The sequence below is a fragment of the Eucyclogobius newberryi genome, unplaced genomic scaffold (genome assembly GCF_026437365.1).
Source record: "Eucyclogobius newberryi isolate DKJ021-1_F unplaced genomic scaffold, fEucNew1.0.hap1 SCAF_8, whole genome shotgun sequence".
Taxonomy (NCBI): domain Eukaryota; kingdom Metazoa; phylum Chordata; class Actinopteri; order Gobiiformes; family Gobiidae; genus Eucyclogobius; species Eucyclogobius newberryi.
This window is the reverse complement of record NW_027316500.1, coordinates 2,849,908-2,875,275: the sequence shown is the minus strand read 5'-3', so window position 1 is coordinate 2,875,275 and position 25,368 is coordinate 2,849,908. Positions and strand designations below refer to the sequence as shown.

General features: G+C 41.0%; 1 protein-coding gene across 1 annotated transcript in view; it reads right to left on the bottom strand.

Moving 5' to 3' along the window:
* Positions 1 to 25,100, bottom strand: part of slc30a6 (solute carrier family 30 member 6) — a 68,231-nt gene extending 43,131 nt beyond the window's left edge. Inside the window, exons 1-5 of the mRNA XM_072437262.1 lie at positions 25,078 to 25,100; positions 23,809 to 23,880; positions 18,869 to 18,934; positions 11,564 to 11,644; positions 2,127 to 2,162 (exon numbers count right to left, since the gene is read on the bottom strand). Coding sequence (XP_072293363.1) covers positions 2,127 to 2,162; positions 11,564 to 11,644; positions 18,869 to 18,934; positions 23,809 to 23,880; positions 25,078 to 25,100 — 278 coding nt within the window. The remainder of the gene's footprint in view (positions 1 to 2,126; positions 2,163 to 11,563; positions 11,645 to 18,868; positions 18,935 to 23,808; positions 23,881 to 25,077) is intronic.
* Positions 25,101 to 25,368: the final 268 nt, after the last annotated feature.

Below are 25,368 nucleotides of genomic sequence, written 5' to 3'. Positions count from 1 at the left end.
ATGTTTGCCTAGTGGCGGAGTAAAACAAGGTTATCAGTTTACAATTAATGCCACCTGGTGGCCCTAAAGCATCACTCCTTTTCTTGTAGTTTTTTCTTCAGACATAATGTGAAAAAAGCTTTTGATGCAATCTTCTATTATTTTATAGGGAAACAACAGGTGAAATAGCAAATGAAAAAGATGATAGCAACTGGCTCATCCTCTCAGGAGGCCCCAAACTCTGATGTAGATGATGTTGTGGAAGATGACATACTACTACCAGCAGATAATGAGCCGCAGGCACCAGAAACAAAAAAAAAAAAAAGCAAGAACAAGAACAAGTGGTTTTAATTGGATGGACTGGCCTAAGTCATTCAAATGAGTGGTACCTTCCTTCATTATCAAGATTGGCAGAAGTTGGGCTACTCATTCCAGCATCCACTGCTGGTATGTTTTGTTTTTGGTCAAATATAGTTGTCTGCTAAGAAGGTATCATAGTAGATCAAAAGTATTCATGCATCATTATTTCAATTACATTTCTTTTTTCCAGACTGTGAGAGAGACCTTAGGAACCAGATGTCCCAGAGAACATTGAATTATTTGATTTTGCTGACCGTTGAGGGGCCTGAACCAGATAAGTTCTACTATAACAAAGCTGTTTGAAGAAGAAGAAGAATTGAAATACAAATACCTTTTATTGCACTACCCACCACAAATATAGCATGTATATGAATACATTGTTGTTGATAAAGTTATATTATTCTTTGTTTGTGTGCCTCTTTTAAGGAGTAGCTATGTGCCCTTTTTGTAGGGAGGTTTGCCCTTTTTTAAAAGGGAGTGTCTGCAGTGCCGCGGCCGAAACTGCCATGTTATTTTTGTGCCGGCCGCGCGCCGCGGCTCCTGAAACTACGCCGCTATTTGATCGCGTTTTAGACCGCGCCGGGTTAAGGTTAGGGTTAAGGTTAGGGTTAGCCATGAGGCTATAACGGGCGATAAGGGAAACTGCGCGGCAATTTGACCGCGCCGCGGCTCTCCAGCCACGGCCTTTTTAAAATCCCACTACGCCCTTCTGAAATCCTGGGGGAAACCTGCAACCACGTGTTATTTGGAACGGCATTAAACACATTTTTGCTTACATATTCAAACAGAATAGACTCAACCCATTAATGCCGCTTTTTAATGCATCATTGCTCAGGTTTCAGAGTATTTTTACCGAAGAGTCCTTGGAGGGCTAAATAAAAAAACTCTATATGGACATCCTTGTCAGATAAAGTTAGTCAGTCTTTTGAACAGTCTGAACACATGAACACACTCGCCCTTTGAGACAACCGCTGTTGTGATTTTGGGCGTCAGGGCTCAGATTAAGGATTTTCTCTTGTATAGGAATAAGTTGCATAGCAAAACACGAAAATGACTAACAATATTTTCCATTTATGTAACAAGATTGTTTATTTCAAATGTATTTGTAAATATTCTATTTTAAAAACCTTAACAAATTAACTTTTAAATACTAAATTTTTTTCTAAATAAAACAGAAAACTTGCAAATAAAATTAGTTGTTGAACAAATTAATTAACACCAAGTCAGATTTACAACTTTCTTCCATATGTATCTCAGATGACTATTTGCATGAGTTTCATTTACATATCCATTGTCTTTACACTCACAAGTTACATATCACCACCAGACTCGTCATCAGATGACGATGTTTGTATTTATTTTTTATTTGTATATATGTTTGGATTTTTCCAGACACAACAAGTCTTGGTTTTGTCCTGGACATGTTCTCAGAAGCCTGTTCAAGTCTGAAAACTCAGTGCTTTTTTAGGCGCTTTGGTTATACAATTGAACACAATTTTCTGTATCGCAAAAGCTGCGATACAACAACACTTTTTTCTCCTATCTAGTCTTTTGAACAGTTTGACAAAAAAGAAAACTTTTCTTTCTTTAAAAACATTTGAACAAACATGTATATTCAAAAAAAATTTAATTCACTCTCTCACTGTTGATGCTCCTAAAGTGTTATTTGGTCTATATTTGTAAGTGGCTTCTTCTGTATCCATCTGTGAGGGGGTTGACCCAAATATTGTCGCCGTCCTGACAACAGCTGGCAGTGCGTGCGTGGGTGTGTGGATGTTAATACTTACGTGTGAACCTCCGGCTGCTCCATGAAGCGCTCCACACTGCAAACAGAAACACGGTCAACAAAAATTGGCCTGGTGGGACTCCTCACCCTCATCACAGTTGCTCACAGCACACAAAAAGAGAGTACATTCACAACAAACACAGGGTCATCGGCTATTCATGCAGCAAGACTCATTTTACCTGAGCCAAATAGACTTATTCTGACCCCTCTACAAACAAAATTATTTTGCTGGCTCATTAAAATGATGGGATAGAAAGACAATGTACATCAGTACCAGACTGTTCTAAACATGTCAATCCTGGAAGGATCTATAAGCAGAGCTATTCAATATTATTTTCCATGTGGCCAGAGTTTTTGGAGGGCTATTGTCTGGGGGCCGAACTAAAACTGCAAAACAATTGTATCCAATATCCACAAACAGCTTGCAATGGTACTATTCAACAGAAATGGATTGTATCACTAAGTTAAATACAAAAAAATAAAGTTGCTCTGGAAATAAAAACAATACTAAAGCAGGATTAAGAAAAGACAACGAAAGCATAGAAGCAGATCTAGAACTAGACCTTGGCCTGAACCAAGACTAAACATGAACTAAACACTGAAGGTCACATCAGGCTTGAACAACATCTTGAACTAGGACCACAGAATCTCAACCAGGACTATAAAGTCTTAAACATAAATTGCATTAACAACTGATTCAACTGATGTTAAAAGCATGGTACAGTGTGTGAATTGGCAAAGTCGATGTCAGAGACTAATATGTTCTGGTCCCCTGCCAAATCGGATCAATGCTGAACTGTACAGCCACTTTTCAGCATTCAACTGCTGGTTATCTAGTTGGTGCTATCAAAACAATGTAGTCTTTGTTGACAACTGAAGTGCATTTTGGGGAAATGCTCATAAGCAGGGATGGCATCCATCGGACTTTGGAGGGTACATCCCTTTTAGTTCAGAATTTGAGAGATCGTCTAAAGTGACCACCAGGAGAGGAGAGACCGGCCGCAAAGACGTAAAGCTGAGTTCAAACCACTGAGTCCAAATTCGCCCCGGATGCCCGAGTTGGACGCCTGTCCATTTGAAGGCAGACGTCCAAAAAATAAACTTACCAGCATCTTAGGCATTCAGCGCACGTGCGCATTGGAGGAGTTGTTGTGTTTCCCAGTGTTGCTGTTCTCTTGGTGCGATGGCAGAACAGGTGGAGAAAGTGGCTTTGGTGTATTTAATGTATTAAGTCCAAAAACGGAGGTGACTGGCTCGGCGGCTTGTCTGGGTACAGCAGATACTTCAGAGGTGAGCAGAGTTTAGTGAATATCATTATTTGCTCCAAGCTGCATCTTGAGGATTTTTTGTAATCATTGAGGGGTTTGTTTTGGGCCTTCTTCCGGGTAGTGCATAGGCACGTCACTACATCATAATCTCTGGTTGGTTGCTGCTTTGCGTCTTCTGCAAAAAAAATCTGCTTTGTCAGACTTTTCTGCGTCGGCCGAAGCTCAAAACGCAGGATTCGCACCGCAAAAATGCTCAAAAAGCACCACAAAAACGCTGAACGCCCAAGACGCGCGTCCACATAGATTTTGAATTAAACTGAACGCTTTGAAACCGTGGCCTGACCGGGCCTTAAGATGAGTGTTGTTGCTGAGCTCCTGCCCGTCCTGTCACAAATTAAGTTTCAGTTTATTTTATTTAAAGACTATCCAGCCGCACAGAATAAAGTTAAAATGAAAAGGACAATATCTGAAAAGTTTATAAAAATAATGGAGCCAATAGCCAGTGACATGTCATGTGATCCTGCTGAGAACAGCTGTAGTCCGAGTAAGTGATCAATTTGACTCCACCATGAATTCTCAGAAGTTTGTTCTTGATGTTGCAGCTCAGTTAAAAAAGGTAATTAGGCAAAAACACGCCTCCCCATGGTACGGAAAAGAACTGCGTTCAAATAAGCAAAGCATGGAAATTCTGTCATATATGCAAGTAAGACCCAAACCATATACTATTCAAATTGGATAGTTTGATTAATTTGATATTCTTTCGAATATAAAATAAAACAATATCAGCCCAAATTGTAAAACTAGTGTCCCATATAAATCCATCAGTAACACTAGAAACGTTCACTGCTGTTGCTCAAGCAGAGATAACTTCAGCCACTATGTCCTCTAAAACCTCAACTTGTATCCTAGACCCAATTCCAAGCAGACTCCTCAAAGACATTCTCCCCCTATTTATAGAATATATTCTTAATATAATTAATACCTCATTAGAAAGTGGTTATGTTCCACAGTCTTTTTATGACCTCTGAAAAAGCCTAAATTTGATCCTGACCGGTTGGTAAACTACAGACCTATTTAAAAAAGTATCCTTTAAAGAGTTGTAGTTTATTAGCTTTTTCACCACCTACAGGACAATAATTTATTTTAAGTTTTCCAGTCAGGGTTCAGAGCAGGGTTCTGACCCTGGACTGGTACTTCATCTGCCTGGAAGAACTGGTTCTCCTTATGAGTGGGTCCCGCTCCACTGTCTATCTCGGTGTCCACCTGTCCGTCTGAGGGAGTTGGATCCCTCCTTCACTGTTGAACTCCTCCAGGTTTCTACTTTTTCCCAAGGAGGTTGTGTAGTTTTTCCTGGCTGAGAAGGAGGATCTAAGGACAGGGGAGCTTGGGAAATTTTATGACAAGTGATGCTGGGACATTGCCAAGTCCCTATGAACATTGTTTAGTCAGTTTTTCACTGTCGCCCTCCCAGACAACCGCTGTTGTGACTTTGGGCATTAAAAAAATAAATGTAATTGAATTGTCTCAATCCTGGTTCCGTAGGACCTCAATGCAGCTGTCTTTGTTGTTGTTGTGTTGCTTTTAATGGCGGTTGGGAGCCTACTCACATGATATGAGTGCCGCAGCACGCCGTTTCAGCCCATCCTCCAGGAGGCACTAACAGGAACTTATTATTTTTACCGTGGACTTTGCATAGTATAAGCTTAACAAGTGATATAATACAGATCCCCAAGTAAATACAGTAGATACAAGTCTCGTACTGTCTAATCGCTGCATGGGTGATAATCTTTCAGTTACAACATGTATTTAAACTCGACTGATGCAGTGAGTGGCTACACATTTCTGAAACAGCCATGTGGGAAGACATGGGAGCTAAACAATCAAAACTGAGGGACTATATCAATGGTAATGCAGCCCCCTGAGGGGCCACCTGCCACCACAAAGCCACTCCTGTGTGGGCCCAGGCAGTGAACTCCCGGGCCCACACAGGAGATGACAACATAACTTTACAACAGGTGGCCCTTATGCTGCGTGAAATGCAGCGTGACATGGTGTCATTAAGAGCTGAGGTGAACAACAAACCCTGATTCTCCAGAATAGAAGCAGAAATACTGGAGCTGAAAGGTGCTGTAGAGAAGCATAACTTAAACACCGTGGAAAGCTGAGGCAATTAAACTCCTGGTGAAGAACAAAAATATGAAAAGCAAGATTCTGGATTTGGAGTCCAGGTCCGGCAGAAACAATCTCACACTTGTGGGGGTCCCAGAGGTCGAGGAGGGGGACAAGATGGAGGGCTTCCTCAACGTCCAAACCACAAGGCCTGGGAATGAAGTTTCTTAGACACTGTGAACCGCCTTAAAGTGGTGGAGGGGTTTGAGCACCTGAATCATCCAAGGAGCTATGTTGGCAAACAAGTCCTATGTGACGGGTCACACTTGCCCCTTATGACAAGCTCAATAATGATAGACTTGATATATCCGCAGCTCCAGCGCAGGCAGCGGTGCGGTGAGTGCACACCTGCATGGGGCTGAACAGCTGTCAGCTCCCTCCGCCGCACGAGTGAGTGACGATTTCAATTCAACTACAAATAGTAACTTAAAAGATATGAAATGACTACTACATAGTCTGTGACGGTCGTTTGGTTCCCAGTTTGAACGTTTTATCGCAGCTGTCCATCGCGCTCTTCTTTCCGGATTTCTCGGTATCCGATAGAACTTCAGATCTCTCAGTTTATTTTCCCGGTTGCTGCACCCAACTGCCAAGCATACCTTCACCATTTTGATTATAGTAAAATATCATGAATGAGGTTTTGGGCCTCTTCGAACCATGTTTCGTATTGAATTAGCTTGTAGTGGTAAACACGATCAGCTGACGGACAATATGGCGTAACAAGCCTGGGGGCGGTCGTGTGACGACACGTGAATGAGTTCTATAGGTCTTACTGGCAGAAGATAAACAGTTGAGTCACTTGGAGGAGCTGGACCACTTGGGTAAAATCTATGCTTACAACTTGGAAAGAACTAATCAAAACATATAACGTAAACAAAAATGTAAAAATCTTAAGCTGGTTGGCGTATGATCAAAATTTTACACCGAACATCACAGATTTTAGATTTAAAGTCTGGATAGCAAAAGGTGGTTTTCTACCAGTTGTAAAAAAAAAAGAAAAAAAAGAAAAAGAAATTGAATATGTTGACACTTGGAGAAACAGGACTTGTATAGGTATTTACAAATAAGGAGTTTATAATCAATAAATTAAACAAAGTAATGACCATCCATCCATCCATCCATTTTCTACCGCTTGTTCCCTTTCGGGGTCGCGGGTGACTGGAGCCTATCCCAGTGACTTTGGGCCTTAGGCGGGGTACACCCTGGACAGTGGCCAACTTGTCGCAGGGCTGACACAGAGACATAGACATTACAGACAGTTCACTCTCACATTCATTCACTAGGTTAGGTTATGATGGTCATTACTAAGTAATGACCATCATAACCTAATTTTTTTTTTTTTTAATCAAGGCTTAACTTAGAAGTTGCAAGAAGAAGGAATATCAAAATTATACCAATGCATTGCTAATATGGACAGCTGCTCTACTAACTATATGAAAATGGTTGAGAAATAAAATATTGGACCTGTACGTCTACAGGGCTCTGGGACGTGCAGGTTTCTTCTCACCCTGTACACGGACAATTTGAGGCAGTCCGCTCAGGTAGGAGGCTACGGTCCATCCGGACCAGAACCTTCCGCCATAAGAACAATTTCTTTACCGTTGGACTAATGTTTGTGAATGTAATGTAATGTGAATTCTGTTCATTGGCAATAAACCTTTTCTGATTCCAAGTCTGAAATGAACAGTGCACTGCGGCTCATTTTTGACAATGCCATACCTCTCATTTCTCTCAACCATGTATTTGGGCCTAAAAACTACTACCATGGATACAATAAATGGATACCTTTGGAACGTACTTCTGGCGACAGGAAAAAAGGCAATCACAAGGAAATGGATGACACAAACTTCCCCAATGATCAAGGACTGAACTGACAGTAACAGATATTCAGACTTAATTTGGAAATGGACAAATTTGACTGACTTTGGACAAAATGGGACTTTTACTTTAATCTAAATGCACTGTGATTTTGTTTAATTTGATGCTTGGTTGATATCTATTTCTATACCTTTTTATTTTGCTCTCTGGTTGTGTTGCGTTCTCTTCTCTGTTTATTCTCTCTGTTTATTCTAAATAAGCAAACAAATAAGCGTTTCTCTCACCTCGTTTCTCACTGCTAAAATTCTGAATGCTGTGATATCATTAGCATAACCTCTACAGTAGAATGTAGCAGTTTGGCACTCCGCTGCTTAAAGTACTACTAGAAAACATGTGTTATTGTGGCACACTGACTGTTTGACCTGTACGTGGAAGCACCCCTCCTGTCCTCGAGAAGTGACCGCAAGACAACCCCATACCACCCCCTCCAGCTCTGTGTGTGTGTTTACATGTTTGTGTGTATCTGTGTGTGATGGACAGCCTGAGACACTGCCTTTCTCACACTCACTCCCCTTTAAGAGTAAAGCCATCAGCACCCCTTTCAAGCTCCCGGATAGTACAAGACAAGGCTGTTCATAGATTTTTGTGGACAGACATATAAACAGGCAGGTGTTGGTAAAGCGCCTTTACAGGAGAACAAAACGAAACAACGTGAATTCTTGGACAACCACAACTGATACATCTGTCAGGAGACAAAACTTATACTATTTAAGGAACTGGGTGGTATCATCTAGAGTTTGTCATATGGAGATTCAGTGCTTCCCTGTGTAATGCAGCTCTATGCTCAAAGAAACACTAACTAATCACAGGGCCTCAACCTGCCCAACACTCTATTAAACCTATGCAAATGGAAAAGGAATCGGGTAACAATTGTGTAGTGAATAATTAGTGGAACAGAGTCAAAAGGCTTCGGCTTCTATCCACTCCGTGGCCTGGCTCCGATGAGGAAATGAGCGAACACGGGATTGTTTGGTTTTGTAGTTTCCACAAATGTTTCCAATCACTGCGTTCACACGTGCTATCACAGGCAACGCAACACCGCTCTATGATGAGTTCTTGCTGGTTTGCTCACGGAGACAAACCACACTTTTTGGTCGCTGCTCTGAACAGCTGCAAGTTCCCCCGAGTTAATCTGGCACTGAACTCACGCCACGTTTGTGGAAGATGTTTGCTCATAAAACAATTATATCCCACAAGTAAAGCGTGGCCACAGCGTGCACATCTGATGTTGCTCACAGTGGTCCTTGGTGTGCCGAGGAAGCTAGTGTGTTTGCCCAGACACATACAAAATTAGAGGGAACATTGGTCATCACCAGGAGCCTATACCTGGACATGAAGATATTCCAGCTGCAACAGATCCACTGCTTCATTGTTTCCTGCCACCTCAGCAGGGTCAAGCAGCTCGAAGTTCCGGTACACCCTAACTCTTCAGCTGTACGTGAAGCACCACTGTCTGTGTTTCTGAATGTCACAATTTGACCAGTCTTTATATTTCCAGCACCTTGTCTCTCTGCCCCTGCATATGTTTTCTGCATTTGTCTCTTCAGTATCCTTATTTCTGTCATATGAGTGTTGTTCGTCCTCATTGTTTTCTTTGTCACAGCTAGTCGGTGATTTCTGACACAGGTGCCATCGTGCCAAACAAACAATAGCACCGTCCTGCAACAATGACCACCGCAGGCTTTTCCACTCTGGACAGTCCACACATCGTCTCCCCTGCTCATACCTCTTGTTCTGACATAAGTGTTTCTTTAGTGCTCTCCATATTTGTTCAGAACATTCTGCTTCTGTAAAGGCCTTCTTTGCAGTGTGCAGAGCTGAAATGTGTTTGGCAACTTGTCACTTTTGGTGGTGCCTTCTAGAGCAGGTGGTCTGTCAATCAACACAGAAGGTAGGTTTGGATTCTGCCCAAACACAAGCTGATGTGGGCTGTAACCATAGACAATTTGCATACAGTCCTTCACCATGAGAGCCCAGTCCATTGTAGTTCTCCAGTCATATCTAGTAGTAGTTTTCACTTTGAGTATGGTCTCTGTTAAAGTTTGGTTTGTGGCGTTCTAACAGCCCATTACTCAAGGGGCTGTATGCTGGTGTGGTCTTTACTTCAGTATTAACGTTTCTGGCCATGTCTCTCACTTTTTCAATATTTAACTCCCCACCATTGTCACTGGAAATTTGTGGTGGGCTGTGCACACTGATCCAATCATGAATAAAATGTTCAACCAGCTCAGAAGATCTCTTGGTGGTCAGGACACTTCCTACGCTAAATCGAGTGATCTGGTCAATGATATGTAGGTACCACAGCCTCACTTATGCAGATCTACAGCTACAGTCTCATTATATGTTGAAACCAGTGGTCTGCAGGTTTGGGTTTGGTCTTACAGTACTTTTGACATGCTTCACACTGACCTATAACCTTTTGTAGTAAGCCAATGCAGTATTTGTTTCCAGAACTACTTAAAAGAATTTGTAGTTTGTCAGCAGAAGCAAACCCTAAATGTTTATGAAGTTTCTCTAAAACTTTTATCTTCTCACTTGAGTTCATTTTGTCTGTGCTCGTCAGCACTTCTTCCTCAGTTGTTTCTCATATCTGAACAGCATTAAAAGAACATTTATCTTCACTGTCGACAATGTTCACAAAGTAATGTCCCGAAATTGTAAAGTCCAGATTGATAAGTTGATTGAATATCACAGCAGTCATTTTCCATGTCCAAGACTGTTCCTGCCCTTTTGTCTTACTCAAAAGAAGGGGGATGTTAATGGGGACCACTTCAGTTTCTAAATTACACTTTATGGTGCCAATCTTAGCTGGTATCTTAAAGTTTTTGACACTGTCCTAGTGCAAGCAGTGTGTATTATAGCCGACCCAAAACATTCAGTCATGAATAATTCTGCATATGTTGGCGATTCTTTATATGTTTGTCTTTTCTTCAGTTATTTGAACAATTTGGACAATTGTTTGCCCAATGAAACGTACTTTGGCATAAAGTACAGTTTGACCACCGCCCAAACTATATGAATATCGCTGTTCAAAATAAATAATATAGTCCACCATGTGCACATTTCCGCCTTTCATAAAGCGGTCAAAGTTTGTGTTTATAGATCCAATTTTCTCTTAATTTAGGAATACACTTTCAAGTTCAACAGAATTGGCAATTCCTGTAACTTTATTTAAATCGTCACCATAATTTCCATCGCAGTCTCCCGTGCCCTCCCTGATAGCGCCAAAGCCCCAGCAAGGGCTCATTTATTTTCTCTAAATCCGTAACTCTAACCTTCATACTGACTTCATTCTTCCAGCTTCCGTAGGGTTTTCCCTCTTCAAACAATGGTGGGACTCCAAAGTTACAAACCATCCTCTGCTACCAATGTTTGTTCAAATGATAACTCCACATTTACATTTGGTAGATTTATTCAGCAACCACTATGTTTACGTGAACAGCAACAACAACGTCTACCTAGGTTTCCACCCAGACATGTAACACGTGTAATAAGAAGTGTAGAGCCCCCTAGCTGTCAGGCATGAGAAGGGAAACATAACAAACTAACACGTTGAGTGCCTTGATGATAAAAAAGCGCTACAATAAATGGGATCATTTCTTTTCTTTTTTTACTCACTTTTTGTAAATAATTGTGTGTTCTGGATCCCAGGTAAACTTATCCATGGTTTAGTTTAATTTTATACCTAGTTTAGCTTAATTTAGGCCTTATATAGTCTGAGCTTTGATCTGGTGGTACTCAGAAAGACAAATATTAGCTTTGATGTACTTGTTGAGAACATTTTGAGAATTAGTGATCTAGCTCAAAGAAAATTGAGGTTTCTTACTACCGGTAGTTTGGACCTTTCCCTTTCAGGTGAAGTGCACAATAAGATAATTGTAATAATGGGAGTCTCTGAGGTGTATGGGTAATGTGTTCCTGTTGACCTACGCCGGATGTACACTGACTCCAGTCCAGGAACAGTTCTAGCCCAAAACCACATGAATCTGCATGGTGTTCCTCAAAAACGGACTGCAGTGGACTGGAGGTGGTGTAAAAGGTAATTTGCAAGTAACCCGCATGGGTCTCGACCGCACCCTGACCGGAGTCGGTGTACACAAGGCGTTAGCGTGTTGCAGCTCACCTCTCTTTAAGAATGAACAAGGCCCCCAGCTGCACCAGTACAGTGGAGGCAAACACTGCAAGCACCTCCAGACGCTCAAACCTGCAGACACACATGACACATACTTGACAGTTTCAGGAGATATTCACAATGTCGCACACACAAGACATTTAGACAATTCTGTCGCAACACTTCTCCCAAATCTGAGTGTTTCAGAGAAGCATTGCAATTGAAGACTTGTGATAGATGTTTTCATACCAAGATTCACTTCACAGTACATATTATAAAGTAAAATAATTGTAATCAAACTTTGAAAATGGTAAATGTTTTCTGGATTATACACACAGATCTCCAAAATAACCATTGCAATATTATCAATTTTGCGAAACAGCTCCTCTTAATGAAGTGCTAGGGTAGTCAGTTACTTAAATAATTGCTTTTTTCGATTGGAGTGTGATCAGCGGTGTGCAAATATACAGAGTTGTGCGATGGTTTAGGAAATAGTGTCAAGTGCAAATATGTAGGCTTTGGTTTGGAGCAGAGAACACACTTTGGTGGAAGAAATTAGACAATTGTGCAATGATAAAGGTCCGTATTGTTTCTGTTCAGAAAATATACATTGAAAGTACATTTTATTTGTTTTAAAAAATGCGTGTTTAATATTTTTGGTCATATTGCTCAGCCTTAAACCCCATATGTCCATTAATCTCTTTTGGCTTGCACCCATGACCTTCTAAGAACAGTGCTTATCCAACACATGTTAGTCCCACACACATACACGTGCAGATTGCAGTTGAGTGTTTATGTTTAGGCCTAAAGCAGATAGGGGCGCTGTGGTATAGCTGGGTGTGGGGGAGCTGCCGTGTTAGCAGCTCACTGCTCATAAAGAGGCTAGAGACCATGTGGACTGTCAGTGATCTGATGGGCAGCATAATGATGTCAAGTGCATTATGGATTACTACTGATGAGATGTGCCATGCTTTCTACAGTGACCACCTGTTACATGAACCCCGAATAGCATAAGCAGAATGGCTGTAAAAAGTTGTTCCAATTTGTTCACTTTATACTTGACTCTGTTTTTTAAACCAAAAGCAAGCAAGGGGTAGGATGTTGGTGAATGATGGGTTGAGGGGTAGATATACTGTATTTTCCGGATTATAAATCACACTTTTTTACATAGTTTTGGCTGACATACTCTGGAGAGACTTATTTCTGATATTATTGGTTATTTTCACACTGGCAACCGCATTTCAAATGACAACCACAAGAGGGCTCTAAAGCGACGTAGCAACGCTCTAAGCAACGCAGAAGAAGAACCGGCACTTCCTCTACCTCCGGAGTTTGCAAAGTAGTTTAGAAGTGACACCAAGGTTGTGATTAATTGTGCAGAGTAACACGCGCAGTAATGTATGTACAAGTAAAATCGGAACTAGTCAAAACTACTCAAAACAACGTTGAGGCTGCCTTCACACTTTCGCAAACACTGCATCAAAATTGGAATTAAACCGAGGCTAATCTGGGAACTAAACCTGGACTGGAGAAGGACTAAACCAGGACTAGATGAGGACCAAACCAAAGTGTTCAACAAGGATGATGTATGAGGTATGAAAGCAGCTTTTTCTTCAGCGCACAACTAAACTGAACTCGGTCGATACATGTGCTTTTATTGTCTGGCGTTGAAGAACAGAATGCGGGCACTACCCCAAATTCCTCTTCCTCTGTGTCACTAGAAGTGACAGAGGAAGAGGAATTTGGGGTAATACTGATGCTTTGGTAAACTTGTTTGCACGATCTTTATGCTATAGTTATCTGAATAACTGTTAATATGTTGCGGTAACATACCAGACACTTACGACTTTTGTTGTCTATGCGTCATGTAGCTGAAGGTATTACATTAGCATACATACACTTTTTTAACACCATTTACCATGTTGTTGTGCTCCAGTATTGATGGTTCATACTTTGCGTAAAGTATCTCTGTCTTGTCGATGGTACCGAATGAGTGTGGAGCTGCCGGCCCGCTGTGGGTAATTTGCCACTGTTAATGTCTGTGTCCGTCTGTGCATCATGTAGCTGAATGTGTTACGTTAGCATACGTACACCTATTCACCATGTTGTCTAGTCGGTTATTATTTTAAATTGCATTTCAAGATGTTCTTGGTCTTGGATTTTATCAAATCAATATCCAGGGCTCAGAATAAGCATGGCAAAATGCGACGCAATTTATCTCAAATGCGATGCATTAGTCAGAAAAGTGTTTTTGATTTGCAGCTTTTGCGATAAAAAAAATTGTGTTCAATTGTATAAACAAAGCGCCTAAAAAAGCACTGATCACTCGTCAATCGATCGTCAATCGATCGTCAACAACGGCATGACACAATAGGATAGGATAGTAGGATTCTGTGTTGACTAGACGAGGTCCCGCTGATTGCCGCGTCTGAAAACGGGAGAGCGGGAGGAGCCATCAGGAGAGGTCGATGAGGGGCTTTGACGAGCGCCGCCGCGTCTCGCTAATCTCATGACAATAACTATGTGTTACACAATAACTATGTGTAACACATAACTATGCGAGATTAGCGAGACGCAGCGCTTGTCAAAGCCCCTCGCCTTCTCCTCCCGCTCTCCCGGTGGCTCCTCCCGCTCTCCCGTTTTCAGACTAGAACAAGCTTCATTCTGATACAAACAGCTCATCGTCATCTGATGAGGAGTCAGGTGGTGATATATAACGGACTACGACAGAGTCTGAGGACTACGAAACGTCTGAGGAATAAAGTCTGGCGGTAATGCAACACTCGGATGCCAACCGCCATAAAACAACAACAACAACAACAACTTGTGAGTGTAAAGACAATTAATATGTAAATGTGGCTCATGCAAATAGTCATCTGAGTGATGATGATATGGAAGAAAGTTGTAAAGAAGGCCATCTGACTGTGTTAATTAATTTGTTCAACAAGTAATTTTATTTGCAAGTTTTCAGTTTTATTTTGAAAAAATGTAAGCGTTTAAAAGTTAATTTGTTGTGTTTTAAAAAAAAAAATAGAATATTTACAAATACATTTGAAATAAATAATCTTGTTACATCAATGGAAAATATTGGTTGGTTGGTTCGTGTTTTACTAAGCAACTTATCAAATTGTTATACAAATTTGAAAAAAATAACGGATTGTTTAGCAGCACAGCTATAAAAGAGAAAATTCTTAATCTGAGCCCTGATATCCCCCATTTGATTTATACTCTAGTGCGACTATTATGCATTTTTTGGCTGGTGCGACTTATACCTTGGATCGACTTGTAATCTGGAAAATATGTTAATAACTTTAAAAAAGTTATTAAAAGTTATTAAATCTCCATGGAGACAAGCAGGTGGCTAACCCTCCTCCAGGCCCTCCTAACCCCTTGTCTATAATATAGCTATATATAAGCCTACTTGGAATATTATTCCAAGTAGGCTTGTCACAATGACAAATAAATTAAAGGCTCCATTTTCGTGAGTGCTTCGCATTTTCGTAACAGTTCAAAGCGTCTTTACCGTAGTTTCTTATACTTCCAAAATGTTCTAATGTTAAGGCTGTGTTCTGGTACATGACCACCAGAGGGTGCTCAAGGTCAGTTAGAGAATTGACCAACATGAAAGGAAAAAAAAAACTTTTAAAAAAACATGGCGGGGCCCACAGCAGTTTTTGCTGTGGTGAGAAAAGATTGTATTAGTTTTGCAGCAGATCCCAGAAGCTATGTTGTCGGGGGCTCTAAGCCCCTGGTAGGGTCTCCCAAGGCAAACAGGTCCAAGGTGACGGGTTAGACCAAGAGCGGTTCGGAAGCCCCTTATGAATAGAGAGTCACCAAGGCCAGTTACGTTGCCCAGATTGGCGTTACCGGGGCCCCATCCTAGAGCCACGGCGAGCCATGGGTCTTTCCCCACGGGCACAGCCCGAACGAGTGACGTGGGGCCATCCTCCCGTGGACCCACCAACTGCAGGAGGATCTGGGCGGCAGTCGACGGCAGGGGCCTCGACGACCAGATCTTTGGAAACTAACTCTGAGGACATGGAATATCACCTCGCTGAAAGAGCCTGAGCTTGTGCAGGACAAGCTGTACTGAGCGGTATCGATTAGATATAGTCAGCCTCACCTCCACGCACAGTTTGGGCTCTGGAAACCATCTCCTGTTGCCCGCGGGGAGAGGTGGCGGGCTGCTGTGGGCTTGCTTATGGCCCCACAGCTTAGCCACTACGTGTTGGAGTTCACCCCAGTGAACGGGAGGGTCGCCTTCGGGTTGGGGACAGGTCTCTCACTGTTGTGTCAGCCTACAGGCCGAACAGCAGTGCAGAGTACCCGGCCTTCTTGGAGTCCTTGAGTGGGGTACTGGGACAGTGCACCGACCGGGGACTTCGTTGTTCTACTGGGGGACGTCAACGACCACGTGGGCAATGACAGTCAGGAGAGGGGTGACCAGGAAGAACGGCTTCCCCGATCTGAACCCGAACGGTGTTCAGTTATTGGACTTCTGTGCCAACCACGGATTGTCCATAACGAACTATACGCGTATCGATACAGAGTCTGAGTCAGTATGGATATTTATTTTATTTTTTTTGAAGATTTTTGTGGCCCGTAGGCTTTAAACGAGGTGGACTAGTACTGTTGATCTACTGTTTGTGCTGCGCTCCTCTCTGCCGAGGTGAGAAGGAGCTGCGGACCTGATCATAAGCTGATCTGTGCAGAAGATACTACTGCAGCATGTTCAGACCATGCCAATTCTTTGGCAAGAAACATGCAATACTTACCTAGGATGTGTTCCATATATTTATATTTGGATCGGTTGGTTGGATGTATAAGTTAAGTTATAAGAGCATAATGGATTTATAAATAAGTGCTTTGTGGATTAACTTGAAATTTCATACATTTTCTTATCCAGAGTAAAAACATTACCCATTTGGTAAATTTTTAAGACCCTTTTTCAAAAATGTATTGGGATACGTATCGTAATGAGGGAATTGTATCGGAATATACAAGTATCGTGACCCCTGTATCGGGATAGGTATCGTATCGCGAGGGTCTTGGCAATACCCAGAAGTGAATAAAAACAGAATAACAGATAACTTAATAATAAAAAACACTCTTATAGAAAAAGCTCTTAGGAAAAAAAAACTTTTATACTATATAATAATAATAATCAGTGACACTCTTGTTACAGCTACTTTTGTGAATGGCCATTCTGTTTAATTGTTTTGTCCCGTTTGTCTACTCTAAATATTTAATATATGATACCACTTTAAAACATAATTTAATACTCTCCGTCTTCTCTCTTTCAGAGTCGTATATGTTCTTCTGATTCCAACCAACGATCTGCTATAAAATATACAATATACAACTTACAGTACAGAATGTTTGGACACAGACACCGCAGAGTGAAGGCAAAAGGGCCAACAAGTGCTAATAAGCATCTCTGGGAACTCCTTCAAGACTGTTGGAAGACCATTGAGGCAACTACCTCTTGAAGCTCATCAAGAAAATGTCAAGAGTGTGCGAAGCAGTAATCAAAGCTAAAGGTGGCTAGTTTGAAGAACCTAGAAACCTTTTTTTTAAGTATATAATTCCACATGAGTTAATTCATAGTTTTGATGCCTTCAGTGTGAATCTAGAATTTTCATAGTCATGAAAATAAAGAAAACTGTTTGAATGAGAAGGTGTGTCCAAACTTTGTCTGTACTGTATACATTACATAGCAATCTAATTACATCAACTTATTATACCGGTTACATATATCTTTTTCGTTCTAGACCATCTTAAACCTTCCATAGATCGCAGAATTCGCGCTGGAAAAGACGTAAACACTGCCATGCGGCCATTTGTGAATTACTGAAACTGCTCGGGAGATTTGGATTAAACCTTGACCGGTTGACCCAGACTGACTGTCAACTAACTTCTGTTAAAAAACAGTGAATAAACCAGACAAGTTGAGTTTAATTTAGCTGTTGTGTTATGTTGTTATAACATTATGCAAATATGGCATAGGTTTAGGTCTGGACTCATTAGGTTCAGACCTGAACCTAAACCTCTGGATTCGAATCTGGACCTGAACCCGAACGTGGGTTTAGGTATGCATCCCTAGCTGGTACTGGGCGTTTTTCTGTTGCTCTTCTCACGCTCCGCTTAGCACGGCTCTAAGCCCCCCCAAACGGGCACGGCCCACACTGTGAGAAGCTCTGTCTTAAGAAATTAACCCTTTTATATAGTTATTTATTGTGCCATGAACACAATATGGTTCCAAAGATATCCATTTATTGTGTCCGTGGCAGGGGTTTTGAGGCTCAAATACATAGTTATAAAATGTTGTGGGATGGTAGCGTCAAAAACAGTCTGCAATGTTTGTTATTTTCTGTCCAATACTTAACAGGACAGTCCCAGAACACATGATAATAATGTGCCTCCTGGCAATCCATTCTCCAACATTCAGCACCTCCCTTTTAGTAATGAGCACTGGCAAAAAAAAACGTGTCACTTTCTTACAACATAATTCCTTACAAACATGGGATTATAATAACTGTTTAACAACTCTTTGTAAATACCTTATAAAGTTCTGTTTTTCCAAATTGAAGGATTCCTTCAACATATCAAAGCCCTCTGTTATCCTAATCTTAAATCTCGGGGCGGTGCAACTTTGTTTAATTTATTTTTTGATGAGCTTTTTCCATGTCCTATACATAGATTTTACAAATACTGTACAGTGTACACAAAGCGCTTCTATGTGAAAGCTTTTAAAAACTGTCCGTAAATCTGCTAAATCAGGTCAAAGTATGTGAGTTTGTCTTTTTGACTTCTGCCCAAACTACAATGCATTGCAATTGGTCAGCCACTCAAGCTTAACAGCAAGAGCCTGACCAGATGGATTCTCAAGAGTTTTTGAAACAAATATTGCGAGAATTCAAATGGCTGGCCAGGTTAATTAAGTCTGACTTCCGTTACAAACCATTTTTTTTTACTGACAGTGTATTGGCTGTGGACCTCTAGATTCAAAACCCCCAACCATATAATTGACATTTGGCTACCTTTCCCTGCTCTCCAAACACGCTCACTGCTCGTACTTACTTTGTTATCCTTTTTTCTATAGTCATTTTAATCAAGATTGTTACTTTAACGGAGTCCATTTTATCTCCAGAAAAAGGTAATGTTCTACGGATTCAAGACAAGTACATACAGTGGCATCTGATTTGACTGATTTTATTGAGAAAAATAAATAAATAAAAGAAAGCCATTCAAGGACAAGAGAGATGTTTACTCCGTGTCAGAGCCTGAAGAGCAGCAGAGTGTGACAGGAGAACTCACCCAAAGGAGTAGACCTGACTGGGCTTCTTCATGGTGACCCAGGAGCTGATCAGACAGGTGATCAAACTGTGGGACGCGGATGCAGGTGTTGAGGTGTGGACAAGGCCCCGGACAGGTTGCAGACAGGGCGAGATTGATGGCCAGAAAGAGAAGAAGAGATCAGTGAGTGACAATGAGTCATCAGGAACACAAACATCACCAGGTCAGTAAAAGTTCAACACAGCTGCACATTCAAGAACATTTAGACTATCCTCTCATGTACTCAAACACTGGGTTGTAAAAATAATACATTTAATACTAAAATTCGATACTCAAACTACCTACAAGATACAACACTGAAAATATATATTTTTTTTATTATCTTGAGATGCTCTATGTATCGGCCAAGTTTTATTTGTCTACAATGAAAATATAGGCTCCGCCCCTCAATTAACATAATGTATTTTAATATTCAACAGGGCGCGATTGAGCCATTTTGTAATGTAGATTCTTAGCGACTTCATGGAACGTAAATTTGTGCAGAGTTCTAATTTTGTGCCAATTTTCAAGACTTTTCACGCATGTTAAGGCTTTCAAAACTCCTATTTATTTAACTGAGAAAATAAATAAATAATAATGATATTTAAAACTGCAAGCCGTTATAAAAGTCCCTCGCAATCCTTGCGACTGTGGAAGGGCGCTTCAGCGCGAGGGCTGCCCACAAACCATGGTTTATCATGTTTTGAAATATGGAAGGTATCAAAATTCCATCCCATTATAACTTTGCCAACAACCACAGTGACTTCATCCTGGGTGATGGGTGCTTCCTCTTCGGAAGACGTGACAGTGGAATTAAGGAGATCCTCAAAGTATTCCTTCCACCGTCCGACGACATCCCAAGTCGTGGTCAGCAGGTCTCCACCCGCACTGTAAACTGTGTTGGTGAAGCACTGCTGAGGCACTGGACGGTTTAACAGAATTTCTTTAGGGCCGACCGATAGCCCGACCATGGCCTCCTCAAACTCCTCCCAGCCCTGGGTTTTTGCCTCTGCAACAGCACAAGCTGTGGCACCCCTGGGCTGCCGATCAACGGCTTCAGGAGTCCTACAAGCCAAAGAGGGCTGATAGGCCTCCTTCTCCAGCCTGACGGCATCCCGGGTTCAGGGTTGCCGCAATGACAGGAACCCGAGACCTTGCAAACACAGCTTCGAGCAGCCGCATTAACGAATGCATACAAAGCAAATTGAAACAAAATAAAATATAAATAAAATATACAAAATTATAAAAGATGGTCAGAGGACCACACAATTCTCATGCCGGGTTAAATGTTAGTGAATAAAAGTGCATATTTAAACAAGACTTAAAAGTATTAACTGAAGATGCAGTCTTTATGTGGGGGGGAGAGCGTTCCAAAGTCTGGGGCCGACTACAGGAAAGGCCCGGTCTGTGACGAAATTGGAACTGGCCCTCAGACCTCGGTGAGTGCGTAGGAGTGTTGGGAACAATGAGGACTGAAATGTACGCGGTGAACAGTCCTTGAAGTGCTTTAAAAACAAACAACATTTTAAAATCAAGTCTACAATGAATGAGAAGCCAGTGCAGTGAACATGAAAGGTATATGTTCTCTACGACGTGTGCCAGTTAAAATATGTACTGCGGAATTTTGAACTAACTGTAAGCGTGACAGGTTAGCTTGGCTGATACCAGTGCATTACAGTAGTCAAAAAGTGTAGAGATAAAAGCACGTTTCCAGGTCGCTAAAAGATAAAACCGATTTGAGTCTAGACAAAAGCCAGAGGTGATCAAAACTAGATTCAACCACGGCATTATCTGCATGTCAAAATTAAAATCTACATCAATGCTGGTGGTCAGGCGGGGTAAAAGGCGTGTCGGGGTGGTCAGCTTTCGACCATTTTATTTTGTATTTTTTGGGAGGCTCTACAGTAAATACTAACCATTTGAATTAATTAAAATTTGGCACAGACTTTATGACTATCTAACAGCAGGGATTAACCTGTTACCATCCACCTGCGCGCCGGCGCGCATTTTCCATATCTCAAATATTCTCTTACATCATCACTTTTATTTCCATGGTCAATACCAGCAAGCCATCCATCATTTTAAAGCATATTTTCTCAACAAAACGAATATCTCATTGATTTACATTGAATAAATCGCCCAATAAGCAATTACCAATAGTTTGTGAGAAAGTCCCAACTTTTACAAATGCATGTCCTACCTCTTTGCTGTTTATGACGGGCGAAACGGCTTTAATTCTGTACATCCTTGTACTCAGTCTGTCCGTAAGGAAACATTGAACAACGATATCCACTTGTATTTTTCCTAAAGTTATCCGATTTCGAGATATTGTTAAGTAAACAAAGTTTTCTTCTTTGACGATAGGATTAAGGCTCGTCCGGCGCATTTCTCCGTCCATAACAAATTACCTGTTTGACTTATAAGATGGTGTTTGGCATCGATCTCTTCCTCAGACTGTTACCTACAGAATGAGACCATCCACATCTCTACAGCCTCCGGAGGAAAAAAATGCGCAGCTTCCGACGCGCGAAGCTAACTTGTTTTTAGCCACATAGCTAACGTCAGCAGTGACTTGGCAGACTTTGATTGACATATTATTCTAAGAATAGCTTTAGAATGGGGGAGAATCCTCTCTATTCTCGTGCGTAAGGCTGTAATGAGCCTAAATTTTTCGGCAGGAGCGGACTAGATTTTACGCATAACGTTTTCTGATTTTATTAGCCTTTTGGACGCGCATTTTGTTAGATATATGTATTATTATACCAAATACAAAAATAAAATAAAAATATTATATGGGAAATTCATGGGTAAACTCATATTTACACATTTTCACATACATTTTCACATACATTGTTTTTAGCAGTTATAATAGGTATTAGTCACGTATACATCAAAATGTATGTTTTATGATCATAGAGGAGCTAAAATTGTAATAAAACAGTTTGGCACAGTTGGCACATATTTGGATCACTTGTTCTGAATATACTTTTTGATACAAAAAGGTCAACAGCACCAAAATACCTGTTCCCAGAGATCTGAAACTTTACACAGTTGTTGTCAACAAGATAAACATCATGTGCAGTGAGCAGCATAAGCACACAATGAAGTATGTCATGCTCAGGACCATTACAAATTGACAATATTCAGGTGAGACTAAAAAAAGGATGTTTTGTTTATATTTGGGCTTCTGTAGTGTAAGTTCTGAAGCCCTGACAGTGTTCATGTGCACATCTGCAGAAACTAGAAGGCCTAAGCTTTCTAATGATGCATCACACTTGCATGTGGGCTGTAAGATCCTCTTTTAATAAGCAATGCCATTTGGGTATGTCCAACCATTGTGCACAGGGCGAAATAGGTGGATGATAACAGGTTAAAGACGTCAAGATTAAAATATTTTTTCAATTACCGCGATGACGATGATGATGGCCAGGGTAGGTTATTTGTGTTTTTTTTGGAACCTGCAGTAACGCCAGGTGCAACGTGAGTTATAGGCGACGTGCACACATATATTTGTGTCGGACGGAGCCCAGCGTGTCAACGAGAGTGGATCAACGCACTGAACGACCAGTACGTTACACACTGAAGTCTACACTAGTGCAAGTTACGGCCGGCGTGCGCACACGTGTGTATCGGATGCAGGGGAGCCCAACGCATCAACAGTCCTATCTGTTTATAATGATTGTCCGGCGTACACGCGACTGTGGATAAACGCGCTGAACGACCGTCCACCCTAGTGCAAGTCAACTGTGCGACCTACAGTCAGTGCAACTTAAGTTGTTTTATACCGCTGTTTCATGGAGTTTACATGGGGCAGAGCGAGGGACTGTGCACCGATGACAGTGCTAGACAGTGCAAAGTGGCCACTCAGCACAAATAAGGAGGAGTAGAGGGGAACAGAGGAGACAGGTAGTACCAGAGCGTAATCCTACTTGTAAATGTTGTTCTATTCTGCTTGTTGTTGACATGAGCCAAAGGAAAGTGACTTTCGCAAAGTCTCAAGCCTCTCCCCTGAGTTACCTTGGGGCTCATCTTACCAATAACTGATATAATACTTAAAAGATCTATAATGCTACCATAACATCCCAAGCAGGCATAGGCAATAGCATGCAAAATGGTGATGACAACAAATAACTTATGAATTCTTATAATGGGGGAATGTTGGTTTTTTGGCACTTTCATAGGTTTCACTTTTCTCTGGATATTTGTCGCATTGGTGGTCTGATTCCTGGCATCACATTTGATACTTGTTGTTCTTGTATAATTTGGACTTAAAGAGGTTGTTGTTTTTCACGGGTAAATTGTCCTATTGATTATAATAGGGCCTTTTTAATTTTATTAAAAAGGCCCTATTACAGGGTTTGCTGCTGTTGTTTTTACAGGTTTCCAGTTTACCAGTTTTAATTTGTCCATGCAAATATTATTACTAACAACTAAAAACCCATAAGCTTGTATTGTGGCATTAGCTGTTGTTAACAGATTAATTGCTTTCTGCATGAGTAAAGCAATGAGTGGATGAAAAGTACATTTTATTGAATCAGTGTTTAGAAGAAAAGAAGAAAAGTTGTGCAGAAAATAATTAAAGTAGTTTGTAGTTTCAGCCATGAAAAAAAGCTTTTAAAAAATTGAAATTAAAAACATGAACTATGAAATTAAAGATCTATTTACATACATAACCAAAGACCCATTGCCAAACCACTGCCAGTTTAGTCTTAATTTGTTTAATAAATTTTTTCCAATATTTCATTTTATGTTACTATATTATTTTATATATAAGGCAAGATAGAAGGGTTTAGAAAATAATAGCAAATAAAAGTAATAGTTTTGATTGATTAAAGGCTTTTTACAGGTACGGGTATATTTAGTTCCAATGCATGCTGGCACTCAGACAGACCCAAGTTTAACTGGGCAAAGCATGTACTCACCTGAACAGGTCGAAGATGGTGAGATATGTGTAGGCTGTTAAGGCTGTGGAGACATAAAAAATAAATAACAGTCTTGTAACAAGTGAAGTTACACAGATATAGAAAGTAAGTGTCAGTCAATATGTTGCTATTGTGAAATATATCAGGGTAGAAAAAATATCAAAGGGCAGAAAACGAGTGTCAATATTTAAACATTTTATTGAAAACCTGAAGGCCTTACAAAAATAAATTGATTTGATTTGATTTGATTTGAAAACAAAGTGACGAGCAACAGAAAAGTACTCTTAAGCCAGCGTCAGAATGTCAACACTATACCCTAAATAGGCACCGTTTAAGGGTCACGCCATTTTTGGTGTTGTCCAAATGTCCAGCAGTTGAAAATGTTGTGCTCTCAAAATTTCCAACAACGTAATTTGAAAGGAAGTGGACAGTGCCAATATAAACCACAATACATAGCGAGAGTAGGTAAAACAACAGCGAACAGCAACAGGTCTTTAACTGGACAAAACATGATGGATTGAAAGCTGATAGAAGACCAGTTTAAGCATGTCTGGAGGAATGCTTGACAAATGAACCAGCCTCCTGAGTGGTTCTTGTTCCACAGTCTATCTGCAAATGAAAGTGTGTAAGTCATCTATGAATAATATATTTCGTAAATTAATATGAATATAAAAGTATACATAAAAGTATGAATATATAAATATAAAAGCCGCAAGCAGCAATGGTGGTTCTCGCCACCATCAAAACAATGGAACGGAAAATGCAACTTATACTTCAGTGCGACAAATGTTTTTTTCTTCTCTATTATGCATTTTTTGGCTGGTGCAATTTATACTCTGGAGCGACTTATAATCCGGAAAATACTAACACCTCATTTACTGCTTGACTGTTCTCTCGGCCCACCCTCTCTCCCCTTGTAATATGCTTTCTTTCAGCATTCAGTCTTCATAAGAGGGATGTTCTGAACCGACTGGGCAGACTGCAAAGGGAGCCCCCACACGGAGTCTCTCATCCCAACCATCGGTCTGCAGTTCGAGCTACCATGGATCACCAGTGTCTATCTCACTTGCAAGCCTCGAAATAATGGGCCGGACACGGTCAATGACCGGCGCAAAAATCAGTTTTGACCGACTCCAAAATCAAGGCTCCGGACATAATGACCGACGCAAATTTTTCGCCGTAATATATATTTTTAATAGGCAAAAACAGCGCGGTGAACATGCCCAAAGCGATTCCTATGCACAAACTCGGGCGCGCTATACTACAGACCGCATGTGCGCGGGCATTTCCATCGCTTAAGTTTCGTTTCGACAGACATGCCACTTCACAGTCTTCTCGCTTCTCACTGGCCGAGCGGTGTCCGTGATCTAATGTCGATGAAAGCGGGCATCTGATTGGCCGCTGCGTTCGGTTGCGTTCGGTTGTACTCGGAAATGCCGCTCTAATTTTGCGCCACAAGTGATATCGAGGTTGGCGGGCGTCAATCTCTCCTCAGTTCGCAATTCAGTCTTTTTAAAGTTGTTTGCAACAAAAACTGTAATTTTGCACATTAGGAACAAT